This window comes from Mycena indigotica, assembly GCF_014461135.1.
Source record: "Mycena indigotica strain 171206Taipei chromosome Unknown Mind.scaff0006, whole genome shotgun sequence".
NCBI classification, from domain to species: Eukaryota; Fungi; Basidiomycota; class Agaricomycetes; order Agaricales; family Mycenaceae; genus Mycena; species Mycena indigotica.
The window spans coordinates 4,488,826-4,514,298 of record NW_023503005.1 but is presented as its reverse complement, the minus strand read 5'-3'; the positions used below and the strand labels follow the sequence as shown (position 1 = coordinate 4,514,298).

Genomic DNA, 25,473 nt, shown 5'->3' with positions numbered 1-25,473 from the left:
TCAAAGCCCCAACTGAGTCCAAAAAGCATGCTTTTTCCAGTCGCCATCCAGTTTTACAGGGATGACCATCCGTCCTCCTGGGTTTGGAGCGTCGCTCGGCGCCAAGGTCCACAGGTCTTGCACTCCAGCACGATGGAGATAGTCCGGCAGCCGTCCATAATTGAGACCGACTGCGTGTGGCCCATGGCTGTCGTCAGAAAGCGCAAGTCGGCCGCCATGTGCGACAATGAACTAGAAGGAAGTGAGAAGCCGCACTTATCGAGACGGGAAAAAATGGTACCTCGAGAATATCTGGGCCTGGATACGGCGTCTCCCATCCTTTCCGCAGCGCTGCCGCGTTTACTTCGAAAAGGGCGCCATATTCGATGGCAAACAAGATATTCCGCTTTGCCAGCTCGAATGCCTCAGGAAAGTCGCTGAACCGCAAGCTTGGGGTGTAGAGGCGACAGAGATCGAAGTGGCCAATAACCTCGGGCCGGAACCGGTCCAGGATTTCGTACTGGGCTTCGAAATAAGCGACCAGCAGGGCACTGACCGAGCCGGCCTTGAGCTCCGCTTCGTGATAGGTAGCTTCATCGAAATCGATGGGGGTCTCGAGGACATGGTGGACCGAGCCAACGATGTAGTCTATGCGGCCAGAATGTTGCTGGAGCAGATGGGCGATGGCGTCCAGATCAACGGGAGAGATGTGTTCCGTTTCTAGTCCAACGAGCAGGCGAATTTGCGAGCCAAAGAGAGGCTTGAGTCGGTGGGCCTCGTCCAGGAAGGCATTAAATTGGGTGGAGAGGTCGTTGGGCGTTAATCCGGCCTGTACATCAGAAAAACATCGGCGAATGCCAGGTTAGCTCACCTCTTCTGGGTAGAGATCCTGCTGTCGGTAGCGTGGGACGTGCTCAGTCAGTCCATAGACCGTAAAATGTTGTCGGATAGCTTCATTTACGACTTCTTCGAGTGTCCCAACTGCGTGTTTGCAGAACTGGCCAGAATGCGAGTGGTGGCTGTGAGGCATCTTACCAATGGGAAGATCGAAAACGAAGACGATTCACTGCAGCAACGAAAATAACGTCCCAAAGCAAGCGGACGAGAACTGAGTACTGAATAGTCATGGCCCAAATAATGAAGGGAATCTTGGTCTCATCATTGACTGAAAAGATCAGAGCAAAGGAAATGAAATGTATTGCTCGTCTACTTGAAGTTGACTGAAGAAGCGAACGCTCCTCTCAACGACGCTGTTACGACGATTTGACTACCAACCTCGCAAGTGGTATACGACGAATAGAGAAATCGGCCAACTACGAAACTAAACGTACTTGCGAAAGCGCATCGCTGGTTATCCTGTACCATATTGCACGGCGCTAATAGCTCGCAGAAGCAGTTGGAAAAAGCGGATGAGATGTATGAGATGGCTCTGACGGCATATCGAGCCACCAGGAAACGGCGCCGAGTTACTCTGCAAGGGCGAGGCTGATAGGAATGCCCATTGGTCGTCTGGCTTGACTAGGGTGGAAAAACAAAACAGTGAGATTAAGGAGAGTGGAAAGTGACACCTTCCAACTGCAGCACGAGTTTGCTAAAAGCACCTTGAGGCATAATTTTGTTGCCGCGCCTTTTTCATGACGACTGCGATTGAAGGTTCTCCGGTCAAGGAATCAATCTTCTACAGATGTAGGTTGGTATATTTTTGATCGGGGTCTCAAACAAGCAGCAGTAAGACGATGAGCAAGCCTCCAGCCCGAGGATCATGACGATTTCTGAGTGGTGAATGCAAGAGGAAGAAGAAGTGTCACGTGTGACAACCAGTGGATGACGATGTCAGGCTTCTTCGACTTTCGCCAACAGCAACTTCTTCTTCTTCTCTCTCTTGTCAATACCACCAAATTGGTGTAGCCGGCTGCCAGTGCCATGGTTCGATCAGCGGCGGTCTTGACTCTTGACTGATTCACGGTCGTTGAGTCGACCGTGACGTTGACCCAACAGTCCCACCCGGTTCCCATCTGTAATCTCCGTCCAACTTGAGAATGTTATTCAGATATTATTAGAGCAGCCAACGAGGGTCCGTGGGAATCTTTCACACCTTTCGAAGAATGCAATCCATCCCGATTCCTTTTCGTGCAAGCCAGCGGTGATGTTACGATTATCAGAGCATCGCTTCTCCTTCGCACGACGCGCTGCACGGCCCCACACTGAGCCTTGGCTCTGCCTTTGACCAACCAATGCTCTCTTTCCACAGAACATTTGCGGCAAGCCCTGAAGCTCTTTCCTCTGGACATCCGTACTCTCTCGACAACTCCAAGAAATCGTGTACAATTCCTTTTGTCGAGTTTCGTGGCATCGGTCCCCCCTCTTCGAGCATTGGTCATCCTGGAGATGTCTATGTCGACCTGACACATACAGCACATGCTCTTTACTGGAGAGACAGAAACGAAAACGACCCTGGACCTTGGAGAAGATGGACTTCTGTGCTCCTAGACCAAGTTCCTCTCTACAAGTTTCTTGTATGCCACCCTTGGGCAGACAACCCTCAGACATCCGACCTCTATCTTTGGGCCGATCCTACTGGCATCTCTTGGACGTCAAGAGCCGAGATTTGTGCCAGTCGGGTTATGATGGTCCAGAAAAACATCGCAGCAACCGCGCCGAGTCAGCGCAGCCCTGATGTGGCAGCTCTCGTATCGGAAATTCTGGTCAAAATGATAGACATGGAGGATCGAAGGACGCTGCCTCCCATTCTCGAGTCAAGCCATGATCAAGGACCGTATACTACCGCGCCGTTTGCAAGCCGACCTCGCTCCCTTTCATCTTCAGCTGACTATCAATCCACACTACCCCACCGGGCGCCACGCCCATCGTCGCCTCATCATTACCCTTCCAAACGCCGGAACACGATCACAAATCCACCCACCCAGCTACCTCCCCTCGCTGTGGTAGTTTCCCCACGGCTTGCATCGCGTGCAAAAAGTCCGCCTTTGTCTTTCCGACCAATGCCCTACGAAAAGCCGAGGCCGGCTTCGCCGCCTCCCACTAGCTTCTCTGATCACCGCCCCCAACACGCTATCTCCGAGCCCGACCAGCGGTGTGAGACGCCGTTGATCAATTCTCGGCGTCATGAACCAACTTCTTCGCCGTCACAGCCTCCAGCAAACGGTAATGTTCATCTAACTTTGTCAGGTCTGCGACTGAACGCCTTAGGACATGCTACCATTGAAGGTGTCCGTGAAGATTTTGGTCAGGACCATCCATGCATCATTCTTTCACTCTTCGTTGATCTCCAACCAGCTTGGACAGAGATGCAGCGAGCACAATATGCTGAGGCTCATTTCAAGCGAGGTGCGTATTCTCCCTCCAACGATCATCTCTATTTCTGATGGAGGCACAACAGAGCTCCGCCAGAAGAATCGCGAACTTTCGAAATGTGCGTCGACTTCTCATCTCAACTGGTCGTACTCATTACATGCAGTCAAAAAGAAAGAAAAGGACATCATCAGTCGTGCGTTCGCATCCAGCCATCGTGATATCACCCTCAGAATGACCAATCTAGTGTCATTCATCTACCAGAAGAAAGAGCAAGAACTACTTGATGGTTTGCGTTTCTCCCGTTGCTCTGATACCTTGTCATCTGGATGATTAGCGCTCGCAACCACAGAGAGGAGATCAAACGACGAGCTTGAGAAACAGCGGGAAGGTACCGCTCGATTCTTACTCTTATCTTAATCTAATCCAGTGGTCGGTAGCGGTGCGGGACGCCCAACGCCATGTTGAAGAAGCAGAGCGACAAACTCAGGATGCGGGCAAGTCATCTTTGCTCACCTTGATTTCTCGGTCTCTTACCTGCCAATAGTTCGGGAGTTGAGGCAACTCGAAGACGGTCAGATATCCTCTCACTACGCGCTGACCGTAAGCTGATGAACAAATTGCATATAGTATTGAATGAGGCACGTAAGGAAATTCAACGCCTCAGGTCATGTATGGGCTTCCTCTCGATGCCCGCATCTTGCTAACTACGCAACCCGGCAGATGCTGAGAAGATGGAGGCTGAGAATGGAGAACTGAAAGATGGTAAGTTGATTTTTGTCTCGTTGTTCCATTCACTCACTCGTGTGGTCCTTTAGAAATGAGTAAATCCTTGCGGTCCAGTGGCGAACCGTGATGCTGAGCCGAACGATTCAATCATTACCATGTCCTCTCATCGCTATCGCCACTCGCTGTGTCCATTGATGTCCCAATCTATTTGCATATCCATTCCTCGTCGCCCACTGATCGCTTTACACGCTCCCGAATAGCCGTTTCGAATCTTTCTCACACTCCGACGGACTAAGAATAAAAAGGGGCCACGGATGGTGGTCAGCCAATTGCATTGAGAACAAATGAACGAAGCAAACAGTATCCCCAAGGATCAAGGCAAAAACGAAGTCTCTAATTCTGTCCCTCTTGTGAATCGCGGGTTCCAAAATCAGAGATGGAAGCGCACTGGACTTCGATGCATGCGGATATGGGAAGAGAATGACTGCCTTCCGCTCATTCTACCGGGGTCTGAGACTGGCTGGAGTTGGGATGAACGACCGGGCCAATGAGCATGGACCACACTGACATTCAGTCGCCCGGATAATCAGCCTTCCACAACCTTTGCATCTTCACCAACTTGAAGCAACCACGCCACGGAAAGAAACGCAGCCACAAAGCGAGTGCAAAGCAAGGGAGCCGCACGCATATTTAGTGATGATATGGCAGTAAACAGGTTGCCGCTCAGCACCTGAACTAAAAAGGTGACAAAGGTCGCAATATGAACACGCTCGATTTGTTGATTCCGTCGTCGGTCGCGAGTTGAACTGTCTATATTTGAGATTTGAGCGTGTTGCTTCGGAATCAGCCCTTCCCAGCACAACGAAAGAGTAAGCATAAGAAGAAGAGATGGTTGTTCTTATGTCGTCCCTTCTTGACATCAACCGTGCATAACCCACTTCAAGTCGCAACTTGAAGCGCGACTCTGCTCACCTTGGCCTCCGCATATAGCCCGACCAGATGCAGACTTGTTCAAGTTGCAACCTGCGATTTTTCTTTAGCTGGGCCCATGGAATGCTGGTCGATTGGGGTTGTTCCATCGAATGAGTACGCTGAAAGGGCTTGCAATTGGCGAATACTGCCCGGAAAGAAGTCAACAATGAACGAGAGTCGACCAAAAGAACAGCATGCAACTGGATCAGTGGGGTTCCTGAGAAGCGACACCACAAAACACTGTCGCGATTCCAGATTCACTGAGGGAAGGTGGCCAACATCGTGATCTTGACCCCGAGCACTCGATTCGCGGAGGTTCATTATCCATGGGCTCCAAGAGTTCAAGTAAACATTGTGCTGCATTGACGGATGGCTAGACTCGTTAGAGGCTGAAGAAACTTACTAATACGAAGGCTCGTCGCGAATCAAACGTGATTGGCGCCAAGCATTTGCCAGTGTCTCTTCCTTCTCTCAAGCCATTACAAGGGAGGGAGGACCGTCGAAGAAGGAGTCGGTTGGTGATGTCGCGCGTTGGCGAGTAGCAGCGGGTGCCTTTGATCAGGTATGTGAATAAATTCTCCACCCCGCCACGAATTCATGTTTTGAAGCTTATGCCTGGTGAAAGACGTTTCTCCATGAGTCCCAGGCGAGATGGGTGGTCTGGCGAGACCGTCGGGATTGGGCAGTGAGCACCATCACACTGTCACATCACCATCACTCTCTTTTTCGCGCTCGTCGTCGTCGTTGCTGTCTCCCTACCTCCCTCCTCACTGCCTCTCTTCCCTTCCTTTTCTGTCATTTTTATCATGACTGGGGCACCATCTACCACCGACTTGGAGGCCAAGATCAACCAGAACCACCAGGACTTGTTGGCGGCTATTGCAAGGATTACAGCCAATCAGCCAGCTGTCTCGCCGCTAGACCGGGTCATGGGCCGACCGGCAAACCCGTTGGCTATGCCTCCTGGGTCACAAGGTGGGTATCCTTCACTTCTTTCTGGTGCTCTCTATACGCATGTCTCCGCCGATGCCATTGCACAAATCCGCGACTTCAAGTTCCCTCCGGCCCATCTTGGCCGTCTTCTCCGCACTTACTCTGGCCCCTCCACCCCCTGCCCTCTCCCTTGTGTTGGGGGTCAATGGTCTACTCGAGGTTTCACCCCCGCCGCTGCCAACTGGCGCCTCCGCTCTGCTCCGGGAGGTGCCAGACGTTCTCGTCTTTGCGGAATGCTGGGCGGTATTCACGGCCATTCTCCAGAATGAGCACCTGGAGCTTCCGGTGACTCAAGGCCTCAACATCTACCTCTGCAACGTTATCACCATCGCGAAGGCCTACTCGTGGGCTTCCGTTCTCGACTACCATGTCGCCTTCGTGCAGAAACGAATGGCAGACCCCTTCTTCAACCCTGTCCTCTGGGCGGAGAGCGACCCCCACCTTCACACTTCCCACCTGCTGGCCCCCAGCCTTCTTGCCATTCCCGTTCCCATCGCAACCCCTTCTGCCTCTTCCTCCCCGACAGCAGCAGCGCCAGCTCGTGCCCGGCCAGCAGGCGCTGCAGCGGAGATTTGCTTCCGGTACAACAATTCGGGTTGCAATGGCGAATCGGTTGGGTGTCTCCGCCGTCATGTCTGCGGGAAATGTGGTGGCTTGCACCCTCAGCCCCTCTGTACAGTGCCTCAGCCTGCAGCGGGAGTAGGGGGTGACACTGCCTGAGGGCGTCTTGGGGGTGGTATTGTAGCGCTGCAGTCTGGGCCGGGACTGTCTGTTTGCTCTACCACCCCAATCCGGGCATCTCTTCAGGATGTCCTCCTTCGTCGGCCCATTGCCCGTCCTTCGAGTTCCCCGAATGTAGCCCGGTTTCATGCACCGCGGACTAGCCCCCTGCGTGTCGCACCTCAACATCCGGGCCAGCGAGGGGGAGAGGTTAGACCCTCCCCTTGCTCTGCGAGGAGGAAAGTCTTTTCACTCCCCTCTTATGTTCTGGGAACCGATGCTGACCATGCTTTTTCTATAATTTCAAAGATCGTTAATGCTCCGCCTATCCTGTCGTCACTACCAGCTCGACCTAATACACATATTCTATTTCCTCTAACATCTCCTCACTCCCTCCCTATGCCCCTTGTCCGCTTGAATGCTCCAGCCTGGGAGACCGCCTTGGCCGAGTATCCTGATCGTCACTTCGCTCAATCAGTGGTAGCCGCAGTCGCTATGGTGTCCATATTGGCGTGGTTCATACTCATCTCCTTCGTCGAAAACTTGTTCCCCCTCCCCCACTCCCCCGGCCCTCGAGTTTCCTGACGCAGTAGACTCTGACGTCAAGACGGAGGTCGACCTGGGCCGCATTATCGACGTGACTGGGACCCCACTCGCCTCCTCCGCCTTCCTCTCCCCTCTGGGCTCCGTCCCTAAAAAAGTACACGACTAAGCGCCGCAGGATTCATCATCTGTCTTGGCCTCGTCTTCACTCAGTTAATGATGCTATCCCAGTCGAGTTCGGCACTCTTGTTTTCGACTCTATTGCCATGGCCATCGATCGCATCCGCCGGGCGGGGCCTGGTGCCTTTCTCTACAAGGCTGACCTGGAGGCAGCTTTTCGGCATATTCCCATTCACCCAGCGGACTGGAGGTTTATGGGCTTTACTTGGCGGCGGCCGTACCCTCCTTGACATTTTCCTCCCCTTTGGCCTTCGCACAGCCCCTCGGATCTACAATTATTTCGCGGAAGCCCATCATTGGATCCTTCAACACCGCCATGCGTCTCTTTCCGATATCCAGCACTATCTGGACGATTGGCTGAACGTCACGCTCGCGTCGGATGGGTTGGCTTATGCTACTCACGCACGTGACAGCTTCCGCGCAACTTCCCGGGAGCTTGGGTTCTCGCTTTCTGTGCGTAAAGAGGAGGGTCCCTGCCACTGCCTGGAGTTCCTCGGAGTAGAACTTGACACTGTGGCGATGGAGGCACGGCTCCCTGCTGATAAGGTCACCCGCCTGGCTGGTATGGTCGAGCGCTGTCTAAGCCGGGGCTCTTCCTCCTATCATGAGTTGGAGCAACTTTGTGGCCACTTTGTCTTTGCTCAGGCTGTTATACCTGCTGCTCGCTTCTTCACGCGTCGTGTTCGGGACTTCATGCGGACTCTTGTGGCCCTTCCCCATTCTCTACAGCGCCGAATCCCCGCCGAGGCCCGGAAGGATTTGCGTTGGTGGCAGCAGTACCTTCCCATCTTCAATGGCTCCTTTGCTATTCGTCCTCCTCCGCCCGGCCATCTCGGTGTGGACAGATGCAAGCGGCAAGCTGGGCCTTGGGGGCTTCTGGGATGATGTCTATTTTGCGGAACGCTGCCCAAAGCGCAGGATGGCCATGCCAATACACTGGAAGGAGATGTGGGCAGTCTTACGGGCGGCACAGCTATGGGGGTCCCACTGGCGGGGCTATGAGGTCGTTCTTCATGTTGACAATGAAGCTATTGCGACGTGTCTGAACTCAGGCTCCATTGACCACCCGCCGACACAGGCTCTTTTTCGGACGTTCGCATTATTGGCATCGGCGGAGGGCTTCACCTTTCACTCTGTTTGGATTCCTACTGCTGAGAATTCTGTCGCTGATGCTTTGTCCCGTTTTCAGTGGTCCAGGCTCGCGTCCCTCCGCCCGGCCTGGGTGCTCCCTCATCGGACTGGCTCGCGGCCCATGCGCATCTCCACCCAACCGTCGCCCGCCTCGTCTGGTTCAGCTTACGGGAGTCAACTCGTGCCAAGTACGATGGTCATGTTGCAATGTTCTGCAAGTTCGCCCATGAACGTGGATTCACTCGCCCAGACGGGTCTGTCCTCCCCTGCCGAACCCTCCGCAGTACAGCTCTTTCTCGCAACCCGAGCAGAGTTCGTCCAGCCCGCCACCCTCAGCAAGTACCTTACCAGCCTTCGCACTATTCACGCTGAGCATGGCTGGTCGATGGACGCGCTTTATAGCCCGATTCTCAAGAGGATCATTGCGGGGGCTGAGCACTGCTATGGGACAAAGCCTCGTCGCCCACGCCGCCCAATCACTCGGGATATCCTGGCGGCAGTCTTGGCGCAGCTCCCAACCGATCATGATGGTAGGATGCTGGCGTCAGCCTTTACGTTGGCATGGGCTGCGTTCATGCGGTGCGGCGAAGTTTACGGTTGCTGATGGGGCTGTCTTCGACCCTTCGCTCAACCTTTCGGAAGCTTGTGTCACGGCCGTTACAGACCACTCCTTGCTCTGTAATATTCAGGCGAGTAAGACGGACGTGGGCCGCCGTGGGGCATGTGTGCTGGTCGGTGCTGCGCCAGGGGCAGAGACCTGCCCTGTCGCACGTTTCCGTGCATATCGCGATATCCACCCTGCAACTTCCCCATTTGCGCCGCTCTTTGTCACTTCGGCTGGCTCGCCTCTTACCCGCTCCTTTGCACTGCGCTGCCGCGACGACTATCTGGCCAAGGCGGGCTATGATCCCAGTGAGTTCTCTGGTCATAGCTTCCGCCGTGGTGCTGCATTTGCTGCCGCGGAGGCTGGCTACTCGCCTGAGCAAATCAAGCTTCTTGGCCGGTGGAAATCGGATGCGTGGAAGTTGTACGTGGATGAGCCTTTGTCGGTTCTTCGCACATTGTCTTCCCGCCTGCACAAGCCGCCCCCCTACTGCCTCGCCCGGTCTCAACTCCTCCATCCCTCTCCCGACGTCTACCGAACCGCCCTCCGGCCCCGGACCCCCGTCTTCCTCGTCTCACTATTCGCCTCCCTCCACCGAGTCTGTCCCCACATAGTGGTCATGTCCCAGCCGATCCCCCCCCCCAGCGCAACGCAAGGGGGTGACCGTCCAAGGGTGGCTGTCCGTAAGCAGCCGCCGCGGGGCCTGTCTGCGACAGCTGCCTCTTCCTCGTCGACACTTGCTATGCCCACTCCTCCTCCACCGACCCGTTCCCCAGAGTTGGCCCGCCGCGAAGGGGGTTGGCGTGTCTGATGGAGTGCCTCTGGCATCTGCGCTGCTTGCTCCCCCTCCTCTGGCTGGTCGCACGCTCAGATCTCTCCTTGGTGGGCTACCGAGGCCCTCCCTCTCCAGGAGCATAGCGGGCTCAGAGCTGAGTCATCCTCCCATTACCTACAAAATATATATATCATCAAATCATCCATCCAAAAAGCGAGCGTGTCCCAATCCTGGGTGGTCTGGCGAGACCGTCGGGATTGGGCAGTGAGCACCATCACACTGTCACATCACCATCACTCTCTTTTTCGCGCTCGTCGTCGTCGTTGCTGTCTCCCTACCTCCCTCCTCACTGCCTCTCTTCCCTTCCTTTTCTGTCCCCACCCACCCATCCCTTTGCCTTATTTTGCATGCTTGTTTTAGTTTTTGCTAGCTAGACAGTGGGCTACCGAGGCCCTCCCTCTCCAGGAGCATAGCGGGCTCAGAGCTGAGTCATCCTCCCATTACCTACAAAATATATATATCATCAAATCATCCATCCAAAAAGCGAGGAGAAGGGAGGCGAGCCACTCACAACATCTTGGCTGTGTCTGATCCCGGCGACAAACGCGCTCTTCTTCAAGACTGTGCCGCGAAACTTCGTCAATTCGGCTGATATGTGCGATAAAGAATGGAATTGGATGCAGGGCGGACAAGACGTTCTATTAGGTGATGCGAAGAGAAAATGGAGGAGTCTTGGAGAATCTGGTTTCTTGCTTATCATCAAGCAACTTGGAGGGAAAGTCCCATTGGCGATGGTGAAGAAAAAGGAACGCGCCAGCTCAACTGGATCGCGTTTTTCCATCACCGGTGGAGGATTGGATTTGGGGTGAAAGCGCGTCACATCGACGACTTTTGACGATGAACCACCACCTCAGCAGCAAGAAAAAACCAAGACATCATCCATACCTACCAACATTGACTCCATTAAAGCGACCTCCTCCACCCCCGAGCTGGGATAACGAGCTGGCCCGTGTATGTGGCCCCTTCATATGAGTACCGAAAATGACCAACTCGCACTTGATATTATAGTCGGGTATCCCTCTCGTATGCCTAAAGCTATTTCTTGTTCCTCGCTCACGGTTGATAGGCTCCCGTCCGCCAAAGAAAAGACAACAACATCTCTAACTCGCCCAACGCCGTATGTCGCGCAACAACCCGCTGCATGACTGCTGACAACTCTCTCAGCTACTGTCGCTTCCCGCCAACCCATTGATCATGCCTGCTCCTCGACCCCACCCTGTCCACAACGCCGATCTCGCTTCTCTGGAAGGGCATGATTTATTCCGAGCTGCGCAGAGAATTGCAACTAGTGAGACCCCAAAAATCATTTGCCTCAACCCACGATCTTTCACTTCGGCGAACACCTTCAACACTCTACCCCTACAAGCGGATGATATCTTCTTTTGGCAACTCTACTTTACCTGCTCCGACAATGTCCAAAGACCACTCGCCGATGTAATCAATCTCTGGCTCGCCGACACTTCGGACGAGCTGCTTGTTTCCCGCCCCCCACCCAGCCTTTCTCAGCCAGACAAGATTGAACTCGTTTCCCCTCAAAACGATACTCTGTGTTCTCAGAATCATCTCAAGTTCTCTGACCACTCCACCAACGCGGAAACGCTGTACTATGAAGCCCTCCACGACAACATATATTGTGGATATGATCTGGTATGTTGTCCAGCTCGAAATATACCGCCATTTCATCGCTGTCAAATAGGACGGCAACTCACCCGATTCCGAGGGCCAGGTGCGTCCTGCTATCTCATGATATTGTTTGTTGTTTATTGCGCAAAACAGAACCCGATGACGGAGCACGCCGGCGATCCGTTGCTCGCAATCCTGACAAGCTATTTCCCGGTACGCGTTCAAACTCCATATATGTTGATGACTGCGTGTTTACTTGACCAATACTAGCCTTCTCCCGGCGAAGAAGATGTTGCCGAGATTTACGAGGCACTCAAGGAAGAGGTTCGGCGCTCAAGAATCAAAGTAGAGGAGGCAGAGTTGGTTCCCGAGAAGGAATGCGCTGGAGAAGAGCTAGTGCTTGACGATATCACCAATGTTCAAGTCAACGCCAAGGTGTGTGTGGCTCTTGAGTGCTATGCGCACTGGTTCTAATGATTCCTTAGCAGAATATCCGCCAATCACCCAAGGACAAAGTTGGAGTACAGTTGGGCACTATTAGTGGCTTGTGAGGGCAGCTTTGATAGACTGAGATTATTCAAGAGACAAAATGTATTATAATGGATGAAAGCGCTCTCGTTTTGAGAATGCAGTTACTCCGCTCGGCCCCCGATCCCGAAAGAGGCGGTTTGGCGTCCCAGCCCGGGTATGCAATGTGCCACACAAGTATAGACGTCATCGTGAAACTGAGAACCCAACGCCCCGCTGACAATACTTGCAAGCGCATCGCCCGTTGCTCCTTCCCGCATTTCTAGATGGTGATAGCTCGGAGAAGCAGTTGACAAAAGAGAGCGAAATCGGACCCGACTTGAGGGTGGAAGATGAGGGTTGGTGTATGCGGACGACCTGGTGCCCTGTCTTACTGGCTCGAGCACGCACATGTGCCGTCAGAGACGAATCGCTCTGCAGGAGTAATGCGAGTAAGGAGACCCAGTCGTGGCATGAAGAAGACTGAATGAGTCGATGAACAAGTCCACGGGCAAGTAGCTAGCGGATAGCCTTAGACGATGCTCGATTTCTCGAGCCTGGTGGTGGATAGTGGAGAAGGAAAGAGTTGCGATGTGACTGTCTTACTCATCCGATATTCCGCCTCCGATTTTTCATTCGATCATCAATGGCGAATGGCACTGTCGGTGAGAAAGGGCACGACGAGGAAATCGGCTGGGAGAAAGTTGCACAGATAAACTTTTGCTTCGATTCAACCAGAAATCGAGTAATTATGAAATTGCTCTACAAGTCGACGCATTTGTGCCGCGTCGTGCCTGCGATTAGATGTTTTCTTTGTTGAACAGCGCGAATGTATTAATATTAGTCCAAGGTCGAGAATCTCTACTATTGTCAACAAGTTGTGGAGGAAGGGAAAACGCTCTTATTCAACATTATGTTTACTACGTTTTCGACCAGCAACCCTGAAAGTGACGAGTTGGCGCCCCAGCCTGGGGTACGCGATGTGCTCCACAAGCAGGGGAGTCCTCGTGATACTAAGCAGCCAAACACCCCGAAGACCCGTATTTGTAAGCGCATCGCCTGTTACTCCTTCCCGTATTTCGAGGCGCTGATAGCTCGCAGAAGCAGTTGAAAAAGGATGCATAAACTATCCTGACTTGATGGAGAAGCGGGCGGTCGGTGAAGACGCACGAGATGGCACCATTCCCTACTGGCTCGAGCACGCGTATGTGCCGTCAAGAAGACGAATCGCTCTGCGGGAGCAATGCAAGTAAGGGGGCCCATTCGTCGTCAGACTAGTGGAAGAAAGAGGAGTGCCAGATTGACAAGTCGATAGAGGAATGTGTCAGGAATAGCAAATGGTGGTCTTCGTCAACAGTGAAACTGTCTCCTAAGCGTAGACACGCCATGGAATGCTCATGGTCGAAAGGTAACTGATGCCGCAAACAAACATAACTTGGTGAAGGGAAGAAGATGTTGAGTCTGACACAATTGTTCATGACGAATGGCAGGGACCTGTCCTATGGCGTTAGATCGATTTCTCGAGGGAGGAGAAGGCAAGAGTTGCGACGTGTGACTGTCTCACACTCACTCATCCGATATTCGATGGCGAATGACACCAACGATAACTGCCTACGGATTTGGTAGCATATTAGGATCGTTCATTGCTTGCGGTGGTGGGAGGAAGCTCGGGACGATTATAATCTCGTCCATCCCCAGGCTCATCTTCCACGCTGCCAACTGGATTTGAACACGAAATATTAGCTTTCAACTTGCCCGAGTTTCAACAGGTTTCAACCGTAACTATTGGTGCTCGGTCAATTGACCTATCGAAAAGCGAGGTATACCTTTCAAAAGACGTCAAATAACCCCGATAACTTTGCTTTTAATTCTCCTCTACTGTAGTCGGAGGCTCTACATTGAAGCAAGAAGTTTGACGAGTGGGCGCAACGTCAAGCCAAACAGGAGTCGTAAATTCTTGAGACCGAGTTGTTGGTGCGCGTACAAATCTTGCTCCCAATCGAAGGGGGATGGATGAACAATATTGCTACGGGGTCGCCTGAGATAGTGGGGGGAACGCGCAGAGTGGAGACGACGACGAGGGAATCGGTTCGGGACAAGTTGCGCAGATAGAAGACTTTTGCTTCCATTAACAAGGACGCTGACTAGAAATCGAGCATGAAATTGCTCTGTTGCTTGAGACGAGTCAACATAGAGATGATTGTGTCGTATTCAGACCGAGATTTCTTTGTTGAACAGTGCCACCATATCTTTCACCTGCTTACACCACATGGGGGGCATCAGTGGCTTAGACCAAGTTGGCTCTGTTTAACGAGGCCGTCTTCCACTTGGCTTGGCCGGACTGAATGAAAGGTGAGTGAAAAAGAGTCTTCAACTTGAGACAATAGCACGCACCTAGTGATATGGGTATTGGCGTTTATGCCAGATGCGGTCGATTGAGAGTGAGAACGATGAGTCGTTTGCTCACGGTGCGGTCAAGACCGGGTTGCCAAGTAATTTAGTCACTCACGAATCAAATTGTGATTAGCGCCGAGCCAATTGCACCTTTCTTTCGTTCCGTCATGGTCAACCCGAGAAAGAGCGCTTCCGAAGGGAGGATTGGGCTGGAATGCGAGGTGGCTGGGCAGGCAGCCGGTGGAGGAGCATTCAGGTATGCGAAAAAAAGAACTACCCTCGTCAAACACACATTGATGCTTTGAAGCTTCAAGAATCTTGCAGTCGTGTATTGCTCGAGTAGCAAGAAGAAAGCGATTCGTTCTTGTCCTGATTATGCCCGATGTCTTCGAAACTTGCCCGCAACCCGGCTATAACCGTTGCAAGACTCAGCTGCGTTTTCATCAAGTCGACCCCCAGCATGTCAACCCAAGACGAAGAGCGGAGACTTTCTGTGAGCAGTGAGAAGGAAACGAAGCAAGGAAAACTGGGGTCGTGTCGCTACTGAGCTTGTCTGGAGGTATTCTATTGGCGACAACGACGAGAAGAAGATAAAAAACGCGCCTGCTTGATTAGATATTGCTGATCTAGAACTTGGCGGGTCCATCTTTATGGCTAGGACGCGTCGCGTCACATAGACTCTCTTATTTCGCTCTCCACTATGCAACCCGATCCCTCTCTCCCGAAATTGATTCCTCTTATCCGGCCCAACCTTCCTACCGGGGCATATCGCTCCCCATCTCCCAGTCGGCGAACCAACGTTGCTATGATATATGCACGGCCGAGCTATTCTGCATTCAAACAAATTAATTCAGCGGACGAAGCGAGGAGACGAGCGGAGCTCGTGACTCCAGAGCTGGACGACGCTGCCTCTCCTTCAGGCCTTACCCCGCCAACGCCAACACCTGTTCGCTTTCCCTCACAACAATCTCGCCTGTTAGACCCAGTATGTGCCCGTTACAATCATAAAACCAAAGTAGCTCACCAGAACACAGGACTCGCCGATGGTATGCCCAAGCTCGTCATTGTCTTCCCTTCGTTTATCGTTACTAGGACGATCACGAGGATAGCGAGGAGGACCAGGTAGAGAAAATGGAAGCCAAGCTCGAGGATGATTTCGTCGAAAACAACACAGTATGTCGTTTACAATTAGCGACGAATTCTGACAATCTTGAATTGCAGCTATTGCCAGCTAACCTGCATCCGGATCTGACGATGGTCGATGCTTTGGCTTATACCAATTTGGAACCAGCATTGGAGGATCCCGCAGTCAATGATGCTCTCGACAAACTCTTCAATACCCCTGCCTTTTACGAAGCAGCAGGTTTCCCTCTGCCATCTCATTTTCCGCACAACTCGTCCACCATCGAGGATCCTGCAGAACTTGTGCTCTTGCCTGAAGAGGCCCCTGACGTGTTGTCTTATGCGAAAGATCTCGTCCTTTACATGAACGACCAGGCTATCAATGATGAGCACCTGGTCCCAGGGGGTGGAGCCAGGCTGGCCGACAATACCGTCTTCCAACAGACATTTTTAACTGCACTGATGGTTTGGTCTTCTCAAGCTCACATGGTCTTATTGAATCGGCCCTCGACAGGAATCGTCGGCCCCAACAATGACAAGTGAGATGCTTAGCGTCAACAGCAACAATCGGGGTTCGTTCGATTCAGTGAGTTGAATGTTGTTGGCGCGCGATAGGATCCTAACCCACAAAAACAGGACATCATTCCCGTCTTTTCGGTACCATCAGCTGAAATAGAGGAGCCGACCAACGTTAAATGTAGCAACACCAACGTGTTTGGCGACTCAGCCTCGACTGCGAGCGACACGCTGGCTGCGAACCAGTATCAAGACTTGGTGATGGATATAACCAACGAACCAGCCACTCCTGAGGCTAGTGTCGACGGACCCGAGAACGACAGGCCGCTGCATCAAGTGTCCAACCACGGGGAGGCACACTCACAGTCTACCAGCCTCTCTCACCCAGACAAGATCGAAACCCTTTCACCTCAAGATTATACTCTGTGTTCCCAGAATTATCTCAAGTTCTCCGACCAGCCCATTCCAGCACCTACCCGGTTCCCTCCAAGTCCAAATCGTCTTGTGAACTGTGTATGTACCCCGTCTCCATGATATAGTACCTCAACAACTAATAACACTAATGCAGAGATCACCTCTCGTATGCCCACACTCACATCGTTCTTCGTTTACTTGTTCATCACTGCTAGGATGAGGATGGTAAACCTGAAGACGCCGAATTTGAACCTGCCTTTGTAAGTCACCGTTTATAAGTCTAGTTTCAAAATTTGACAGCTTGACATCGTAGTCGTTGCCAGCAGCAGATAACCCCATCCTCACCGTTAACTTGGCTTCGCTGTTGAATGACCCAGAAGTGACCGACGGTTTGAATGCCGTGATCGACAATCTTCAGTTGCATAACGCACTGAATCTTCCACTTGACGCATCCACCATCGACAATATTGCCCCAGATCTCGTGTCTTTGCCTGAAGAGGCCCCTCATGTTGATTACTCCGAGAGTATCATCGAGTATCTGAACAATCAGTCCATCTCAGACGAAAACCAGATGGTGACGGCTGCGCTCATGGTTTGTTATGGTCGACCTCAAATCGGGTCTTCTGACTCACCATGTACAGAACTCGTCGAACACCATAGACGGGCAGGCTGTCAATAGCAAGACACATGGCTCGCTTCCAGTATGCTGGATGATTTCAACCTTGATAAAGTTCTAACCCGCAGAAAGGCCGATTCCGTCCTTCCAAAGTTATCGGCCCAAGACGAGACGCAGACCGGCACTGCCATTGTCAATTCGATTGAAGAATTGGTTGGTCCCCAAGGAACAGACGACACTCTGTCTGCGAACCGGCATGCAGACTTTGCATTTGATATCAGCAACACGGTTGCTAACGAGCCTAACGAGGAGTCGAATGTGTCGCACATCAGTGGTGACGGAGTCGAAAACAATGGGGTGTCAAAGAAAGTGTTCCAGCTCGGGGATGCAAGTCTTTGGTCTCGAGACTTTGGTCTCAATGGGCAAGTTCAGGTGAGTCAATATATGTGTTATTGATTGGTGCCTCTATTGATTGGTTCCAGAACGATGCTGGGAAACGTAAAGTAACTCGTCAAGTCGTGTTGTAATTGTATGTACCAGTGGGTGGCTTAAAGGTAGTCAGGTATCATAGACATTATGTTTAAATCATTGTAACAACATATGGTCACGAAAACACGCCTTCGTACAGGAACACGGTTACTACCATTCAAACAACACCTCAAAAGAGCCGGTTTGGCGTCCCAACATGGGGTATACGATGTGCAACTGCGACCAAAAAGGTTCTCCAGTTTCCCACGTTTTACCGGAGCCCCTGAGAGCTCCTGATCGCATGCGCATCGTCCGTCGTTCCTTCCCAGATTTCAAGGGTTGTGCAGCTTGGAGATGTGGTGAAGAAGGGGCGTGAAATCGGACCGGCATTGGAGGTAAAGCAGGGGTTGGCGAAGACGGACAAATTGATACCGTTTCCTACTGGCTCAAGCAGGCACATGTGCCGTCGAAGACGAGTCACTCTGCAAGAGCAATGCGAATAGGAAGGCCCATTCGTCGTCGGAATAGACCAGCGGGAAAGGAGGAGAGAAGGTGACAGCGAGTCAATACATTCACCAGTCCTAGCCATGGCCTTCTGTCGAAGTCGATGCGGGGAAGTGCGTGTTGAGATACGACAGCCCTCCGCTGTGGATTATACGTTGGATTCAGAGCAGAATTGACGAACAACCTATGGTCAGCTAAGTAACGAGCATTCGCCGGGCATCTTAAGACAAGTGGCACTGAACTTTGTTGTCGCTAGAACTTGGTCTCCCGAGCGTAGACGAAGAGTGATAAGTCGCTACTAGACACCGTCGCAAGCTTGTTGGTTGAGATGCAGATGTTTGCCCAGCCGAACGACCCCTCGAGTGCATGGAGAGGAAAGAGTCGCAATTTGTGACTGTCTTATTCACAATATCCGATACATCGCCTCTGATCAGCAATTCATTTGTGCCAGTGTATCGAAGTACTCTCTTGCGATATTGCTTGTTCGTGAATTGTGCGTTGGGGAAATATTTTTGAGTCATTAGAGCCGGACAGAGCCCTGAAGTGGAGAGTTTTGGGGTCCGATTGCATTCTGAAGTGGGAGATGTGAAGTTTCCGTCAGGCGACCGTGCCTCGTGAGTTAGGCTACCCATAGTACATGAGGCAATTGGTTAGATCGAGTCGGCCCTGTCGAACGAGGTCGTTGCCAAGTAACTATCTGGTCACTCGCGAATCAAATTGTGATTAGCGCCGAGGCACTTTCACCTTTCTTTCTTTCTCTCATGTTCAAAACGACGAAGAGAGCTTCCGGAGTAATAGGAGGAGCGGGTTGGCATGCGATCTAGTTGGGTGGGCAGGGAAATCTGGTACGTGAAAAGCCACCATTCTCGTCAGACACGCATTGATACTTTCCAGTTACAGCTCATACCTTGAATTAGGACAATCTTGCCAGTTTTGTCCGCTTGAGCAGCAAAAGAGAATAAACACGTCCATCTCTTGGTCAAGCCAAAACTTCTTGACACTCCCGCTACCATCTTGTCAAAAAGCTTGTTTTCGTTATCGAGGACAAGCCTAAGCACCAGCCCGAGACAAACAGTGGGAAGCGGTTTTATTTGAGCGGCGACTTTGGGCTGCGCCGCCGCGAAAAGAGAAAAAACGAAGGAGTCCTCAGACTGAAAACTAATGTTTTATGTCTGACCAAGCTTATTGTGAGCGCATTCATCAGGACGGCGACAAAGGAGCAAAAGGTTGACGCGCCTGCTTCATTGGATCTGCTAGGACTCATGGTTTTTACTCGCGATTGGGGGCCAAAACGCGTCGCGTCACATCGTCGATCTTCTCCTTCTCCCAAATGCAGAACGACCCACTGCTCCCTATGCTCATGCCTCTGCCGCGGCCCAGCCCTCCTGCTGGTGCATATATCTCCCCATCTCCCAGCAAGAGGACCGATGTTGCTATTACGCCTACCTATTCCGCCTTCAAAGAGATCAACACAGTAGACGAAGCGAGGAGACGAGCAGAGTTCGTGACTCCAGAACTGGACGACGCTGCCTCTTATTCCGGCCTTACCCTGCCAACGCCAGCACCTATTCCCTTTCCTTCACAACGAGCTCGCCTGTTAGACCCAGTATGTGCCCGTTGCAATCATACACCAAAGTCGCTCACCTGAATGCAGCATTCACCTGATGTATGCCTAAGCTCGTTTTCCTCTTCCCCTTGTTTATCGTTACTAGGATGATTACGAGGACGGCGAGGAATACCAGGTGAAGGAAAGCGTCGGGGAAGCTCAGCTCGGGGATGATTTTGTCGAAAACAACGTATGTCACCGTTCACAATTAGCGACAAATTCTAACAATCTTGAATTGCAGCTATTGCCAGCTAACCAGCACCCGGATCTGACGATGGTTGATGCTTTGGCTTATACCGATTTGGAATTAGCATTGGAGGATCCCGCAGTTGATGATGCTCTCGAAAAACTCTTCAATTCCCCTGCCTTTTATGAAGCAGCAGGTTTCCCTCTGCCCTTTGACTTTCCGCACAACTCGTCCACCATCGAGAATACCGCAGAACTTGTGCTCTTGCCTGAAGAGGCCCCTGATGTGGTGTCTTATGCGAAATATCTCGTCCTTTACATGAACGACTAGGCTATCAATGATGAGCACCTGGTCCCAGGGGGTGGAGCCAGGCTAGCTGACGATACTGTCTTCCGAAAGACATTTTTGACTGCACTGACGGTTTGGTCTTCTCAACCTCAAATTCAGTCTTCTCATTGACCGGCCCTCGACAGAAATCATCGGCCCCAACAGCGGCAAGTGAGCTACTTGGCGTCAACAGCGGCTCGTTCGACCCAGTGAGTTGAATGTTGTTGGCGCTTGGTAGGATCCTAATTCATAAAAACAGGACATCATTCCCGTCTTTTCGAAACCATCAGCTCAAGTAGAGGAGTCGACCAACGCCGAAGGTCGCAACACCAACGTGTTTGGTAAATCAGCCTCGACTCGGAACAACACTCTGGCTGCGAACCAGTCTGAAGACTTTGCCACGGATATAACTAACCAACCAGACCTCGAAGCTTTTAAGGACGCTCTAGGCCGTCATAACGCCTTTGCAATGAATATGACCAACATCATCGATGTCGAAGAACTCAAGGTGGGTGGTACATGCTACCTAGTGTTAAATCGTTCACTAATCTCTCGATAGGACGTCAACCGACAAGCAACCACATACAGGGTGTTGAATCAAAGAAAGAAGGACGCTGGATCGCTTTTCGAATTCCCGTAAACGCCACGCATCAGAAGTCAAAAAGAAAGTTGTATTGATAGTGGAGCACACGAATGAAACATCAGTTGCGGCGGAGACAAAAACATTCCTATTCGGCACTACTGTTACTGCCAATCGACCATCGATCTTGACAGAGCCGGGTTGGCGTCCCAACATGGGGTAAGCAATGTGCAAGACGAGTAGAGGGGTCAACCAGTCTCTCACGCTGTTGCCCGGGGCACCCCGAAGACCCATACTTGTCAGCGCATCGCCCGTTACTCCTTCCCGTATATCGAGTAGACGATGTCTTGGAGAAGCGGTGGAGAAAAGGCATGAAATTGGACCGAGGTTAAACGTAAAGCAGGGTTGGCGAAGACGGAGGAACGGCACCACATCCTACTGGCTCGAGCACGCACATGCGCCGTCTATGTAAGACGAGTCGCTCTGCAAGATTCAGAGTGATGCTGATAGGACGGCCCGCTCGTCGTCAGGCCAGTACAGTCGACCAACCAGCAAGGAAAGAGGAGAGAGAGAAACAGCAAGTGAATATATTACCAGTTCCAGCCACGATCTCCTGTCGAATTAGATTTTTGGGCGAAGTAACGGTGGTCCAGGGCACATGATGTGTTTGTCGCGGAGCAGAACCGACCAACAACCTAGTGCTCATGTATACGATGAGTCGAGCAACGAGGTATTCGATGTGCATTTCGAGACGAGTGGCACTATTATAAACTTGATGATTAGTAAAACTTCGTCTCCCAAAGGTCGACTGGGATACTGAACGGCGGAGTGTGGAGCCTCGTTGCTTAATGTCCCAAACGAACGGTCTCAAGTGCGTGGTGGAGAGGAAAGAGTTGCAATTTGTGACTGTCTCATTCGCGGTCGCCAGTATCCGACAGATCGTCTCTGATTAGCAACCTTTGATTTGCGCCGCAGTTCCGAGTACTCTCAGGCTTGCGATAGTGCGTCGCGGGAACATTGTTGTGCCATGGTAGGATCTGTCGATGCAAAGCGATCCGACCGACTCCTGAGGTGAGGGATGTCAAGTTTCTGCCAGACTAGCTGGTACTAACCTCAAATGAACGCTTTAAATCTGCTCCTGGTGACTTGGGTTACGTTCAGGCGGGTTCAGACCGACTCGGACTCGGAGTTGGCTCTGTTAAATGATCTTCAGCTTGACAAGACCTGGAAGGAAGGAAAGCCGTAAGCAAACAAGTTCAAGCGACAGTGTTTTCACCGGCACTTGATGAGAAAGCTGCGAGTAAAACCAGAGTCAACCAAAACAACAGCACACAACTCAGAGCTCTCCAACAATTCGGCCAGCGATAACAAGTCGGCGTCATGATTCACGGTCTTGTCTGTCTGCATCTTAGGCAGGGTTGTTCGTTGCAAAGCCTTGCAGTCAACGATGAAACCTGCCTGGAATAAAATAAATAGTCAATGACTGGACGAATGGTCCCTTAGACTGCAAAGCTACTACACCATAAAAACAATGCTGCCGATAGAGTGATTCCGGCTGGAACCAGTAGAGTAACCTCGAGTATGCGAATCGCGACTTGAAGATCTATAACGTCTGAGCACAACATTTCTGGATCATGATGTTTGAACAGATGAGTCGTGGCATCGCCAATCAAACAATTGGCGCCTTGTCTTTTCGGAAAACTTGTCGTTCGCTCTCTGAGCCAGGAAGAAAGAAATCAGTTGGTTTACGGTGTTGTGGATCTACCGGACGCAGCTAGTACCTCTGCAACTTGAATTAGGTGTGTAAGAAATTGTCTCCTGGCACGAATTTGCGTTTCTGGCTAATTGCCAGTGCCTGGTGAAAGACCTTCAGCATACCCTCCATGTGTCCTGAGCGGGCAGAATATCGGACCAACCCAGCTCACATCTTGGCTTTTTTCTGATCTCGTCGATAATCGCGCTCGTATTTTGACTCTTTTTCATTGACAACCCTTTGTCGGCTCGAATACTTGGCAACTATGAATAAACTGAGATGGAAGGTGGGAGGAGTGTTTCTGTGGGCGATGCGAAGAAAAGAACTGCGCCAGCTTAGTGAACTCGCGTTTTTGCGTTACAAGAGGATTTCGGCCTATATAAGCGGAGGAGGTGTCGTGTCACATCCACCTTCTCTTCAATCTCTTGCCATGGAACAGCACCTTTCCAAGACCCTGAAGCCCGCGCGCAACCCATATCTCCCCAAACTTACCCCCCTTGTTCGGCCTCCACCACCCCCCGGCTGGAAGAACGCACGGGTGCGTATACTAGTATTTGGTCGTAGGCCTAGCTCACCCTTAGTCTTCTAGTCGGATGTTTCTTTGGTATGCCCAAGCTGTTTCGTGCTCATCGACTCATTACTGGGAGGCTCATCCTCGTGGAGAAACCAGCAGCATTCATAGAGCCAATGCGGTATGTCGCACAATAACTCGCTGTGTTGGCTACTGATAATCATGCCTCGCAGTCTACTCTCGCCGAGCCTATACTTGTCCCTAACCCTCTCCACACTACCGATGCCAATCTTACTGCGCTGGAAGGCGACGACTTACTGCGTGCTGCTGAGGATATAGCAACTGTCGCCAACCCGCCACTCCGTGATTTCAACAGCAATTTGTTTACTTCTAACGTCGCGCATACCGTCAGCACCTCTCCAACTTGCGAAGAAGACGCTTTTGTTTCAAGTCGGCCTTTGGTTCTGTGTTCTGACGGTGTCAAAAGATCGCCCGCTCAGGTCGTTGAACTATGGCATCACCATCTCGATGTTCTTCAAGTCCCCCGTCCCCCAGCAAGCTTCCTAAAACTCAATGCAAACGACTCGGAGGTGCTCTCTGGTTATCCGTCTGTTCAACAGGATCCTGCAACTTCGCACGATGAGCCCGGGGTATGGCATATTCTATTCCCCACCAATGCCTTCATCTCATTGCTGTCAAAACAGGATAACAAGCCACTGACATCCAAGGTACCATTGTGTGGTCGCGTGATAAAGCATCTTTTTATGCACAACAGGAGCCAACGACTCCGCAATCGGGCGACCAATTCCGCGATGCTTTGACCGCGTCTTTCCCTGTACGCATTCAACCTATCTTTTTGCTTGTTTGACTGAACAATAGCCCACACCTGGTCAAGAGGACGTCAGCAAGATATACTCTGATTTCCAAGCACAAGTTCGCCGCGAGTCCGCCATCGAAGGAGAAGATCTGGCACTTGCATCCGACGGGGAAGGCTCTGGTGTCTCGTCTATCTCTGATTCGCAGGCTAGCGGTGTCGATTCAAATGGTGGGGAGGTGGTGGATGCTCCTGAGACGGTGCTTGAGGATTTGACGAATGCACCTGTTGACGGTGATAACAAGGTGGGCAACTCTTACTGACAGTCTGTGTTGTCAACGAAAGACTGACATTATCCAACAGGATGGGCACAGGCTTATCAAGAGCAAAAAAATAATCAAAACCGTCAATCATTGTCTCTCTTAGGCCAAGTAATCAAGTGTACATCTCGCATGGTAATACAGTTATTGAGATATGAACACGGCAAGCGAAAACACCCTTGTTCAACACCGCAGTTACTGCCAATCGATCGCCAGCCTTGGAAGCGACGGTTTGGCGGGGGTATGTACTGTGCCCTACAAGCAGAGGAATCCTCCGGCCACCACGCCGTTTCCGGAGCAACCTGAGGATCCATAATCGTAAAGCGCAGGCCCGTTATTCCTTCCCGTATTCCAAAGTGGTGCCAGCTTGGAGAAGCAGTGGAGAACAAGTGTGAAATCAAGCCAGGCTTGAAGACGAATCGGGAGGGATTGGTGAATACGCACGAAACGGTACTATTTCCTACTGGCTCAAGCACGCTTAGGTGCCATCGGAGACGAGTCGCTCTGCAAGAGTGATGCAAGTAGGAAGGTCCGTTCGTCGTGGAACGAGCGCAAGAAAATGGGATCATTGGATCAATGACAGTCACGTTGGCACCCAGTGAATGAAACAACAAGTCAATACCGTCGAGGAAGGATTAGGAAGGTTGAGACAAGTGGCACTGGTATTTGTTAGCAGCGGGACACTGTCTTCTGAGCGTAGACGTACCGTGATAACAGAGAGCGGAGAATGCAGAAATCTGTGGTCGAAACATAGGCCATGTCGGAAACAGGACAGCGTGTCGACAAGAAAGGGATGCTGAATCGGGACAGGACAGCAGGGAGGCCAGTACCGCAGCACTAGACGATGTTCAATTTCTCGAGGAACATTGGTGGAGAAGGAAAGAGTTGCGATGTGTGACGGTTTCACACTCACTCATCCGATATGCGGTGCCGACTGCGATTCTGGTCTGGGATACTGTGCGGTGTATTTTTTATGGAGTCCCTTGCGATAGTGGGAAGAAGTTAAGGATGAATCGATCAACTGCCTCACCAACATGCAATGTCATCGAGCAAGTTGCTTCCGATTTGCGCTGCAGTCCCGATTGGCCAGGATGCTGAACAAGAAGATTTGAAGAGCAAAACGGTGTTGCAAAGTGAATGGGACCAACTATCGTTTCAGTTCTTTTAGTTTGTCGTGCAAGCCAAACAAATAAACAAACATTGAAAGCGTGTA

At 51.6% G+C, this 25,473-nt stretch overlaps 7 protein-coding genes across 7 annotated transcripts; 6 read left to right on the top strand and 1 right to left on the bottom strand.

Moving 5' to 3' along the window:
- Positions 1-1,009, bottom strand: MIND_00783700 (Histidinol-phosphatase; the record flags this gene model as incomplete). Its single annotated transcript, XM_037364524.1, has 3 exons — positions 1-231; positions 281-808; positions 851-1,009. The coding sequence occupies 3 exons, from the start codon at positions 1,007-1,009 to the stop codon at positions 1-3; spliced, it is 918 nt and encodes a 305-aa protein (XP_037220168.1).
- Positions 1,010-2,213: 1,204 nt separating this feature from the next.
- MIND_00783600 (uncharacterized protein) lies at positions 2,214-4,147 on the top strand (the record flags this gene model as incomplete). The annotated part of the gene is made up of 12 exons (XM_037364523.1): positions 2,214-3,144; positions 3,190-3,225; positions 3,277-3,327; positions 3,380-3,412; positions 3,458-3,487; positions 3,539-3,580; positions 3,629-3,682; positions 3,732-3,788; positions 3,839-3,865; positions 3,922-3,963; positions 4,015-4,056; positions 4,110-4,147. 12 exons carry the CDS (start codon positions 2,214-2,216, stop codon positions 4,145-4,147), a joined length of 1,383 nt encoding a protein of 460 aa, XP_037220167.1.
- A 1,859-nt stretch (positions 4,148-6,006) lies between these two features.
- On the top strand, positions 6,007-6,705 carry MIND_00783500 (uncharacterized protein; the record flags this gene model as incomplete). The annotated part of the gene is made up of 1 exon (XM_037364522.1): positions 6,007-6,705. The coding sequence occupies one exon, from the start codon at positions 6,007-6,009 to the stop codon at positions 6,703-6,705; it is 699 nt and encodes a 232-aa protein (XP_037220166.1).
- Positions 6,706-10,835: 4,130 nt separating this feature from the next.
- Positions 10,836-12,172, top strand: MIND_00783400 (uncharacterized protein; the record flags this gene model as incomplete). The annotated part of the gene is made up of 8 exons (XM_037364521.1): positions 10,836-10,949; positions 11,007-11,021; positions 11,065-11,115; positions 11,163-11,645; positions 11,695-11,724; positions 11,775-11,834; positions 11,892-12,056; positions 12,107-12,172. 8 exons carry the CDS (start codon positions 10,836-10,838, stop codon positions 12,170-12,172), a joined length of 984 nt encoding a protein of 327 aa, XP_037220165.1.
- A 3,050-nt stretch (positions 12,173-15,222) lies between these two features.
- On the top strand, positions 15,223-17,717 carry MIND_00783300 (uncharacterized protein; the record flags this gene model as incomplete). Its single annotated transcript, XM_037364520.1, has 12 exons — positions 15,223-15,507; positions 15,557-15,568; positions 15,615-15,695; positions 15,744-16,109; positions 16,159-16,230; positions 16,281-16,673; positions 16,729-16,740; positions 16,790-16,834; positions 16,888-17,166; positions 17,216-17,275; positions 17,323-17,622; positions 17,673-17,717. 12 exons carry the CDS (start codon positions 15,223-15,225, stop codon positions 17,715-17,717), a joined length of 1,950 nt encoding a protein of 649 aa, XP_037220164.1.
- A 1,775-nt stretch (positions 17,718-19,492) lies between these two features.
- Positions 19,493-20,922, top strand: MIND_00783200 (uncharacterized protein; the record flags this gene model as incomplete). Its single annotated transcript, XM_037364519.1, has 8 exons — positions 19,493-19,768; positions 19,817-19,828; positions 19,875-19,958; positions 20,010-20,243; positions 20,286-20,375; positions 20,429-20,491; positions 20,542-20,790; positions 20,842-20,922. 8 exons carry the CDS (start codon positions 19,493-19,495, stop codon positions 20,920-20,922), a joined length of 1,089 nt encoding a protein of 362 aa, XP_037220163.1.
- Positions 20,923-23,045: 2,123 nt separating this feature from the next.
- Positions 23,046-24,366, top strand: MIND_00783100 (uncharacterized protein; the record flags this gene model as incomplete). Its single annotated transcript, XM_037364518.1, has 7 exons — positions 23,046-23,153; positions 23,205-23,219; positions 23,263-23,307; positions 23,360-23,854; positions 23,902-23,961; positions 24,006-24,245; positions 24,304-24,366. 7 exons carry the CDS (start codon positions 23,046-23,048, stop codon positions 24,364-24,366), a joined length of 1,026 nt encoding a protein of 341 aa, XP_037220162.1.
- Between the last annotated feature and the right edge of the window lie 1,107 nt (positions 24,367-25,473).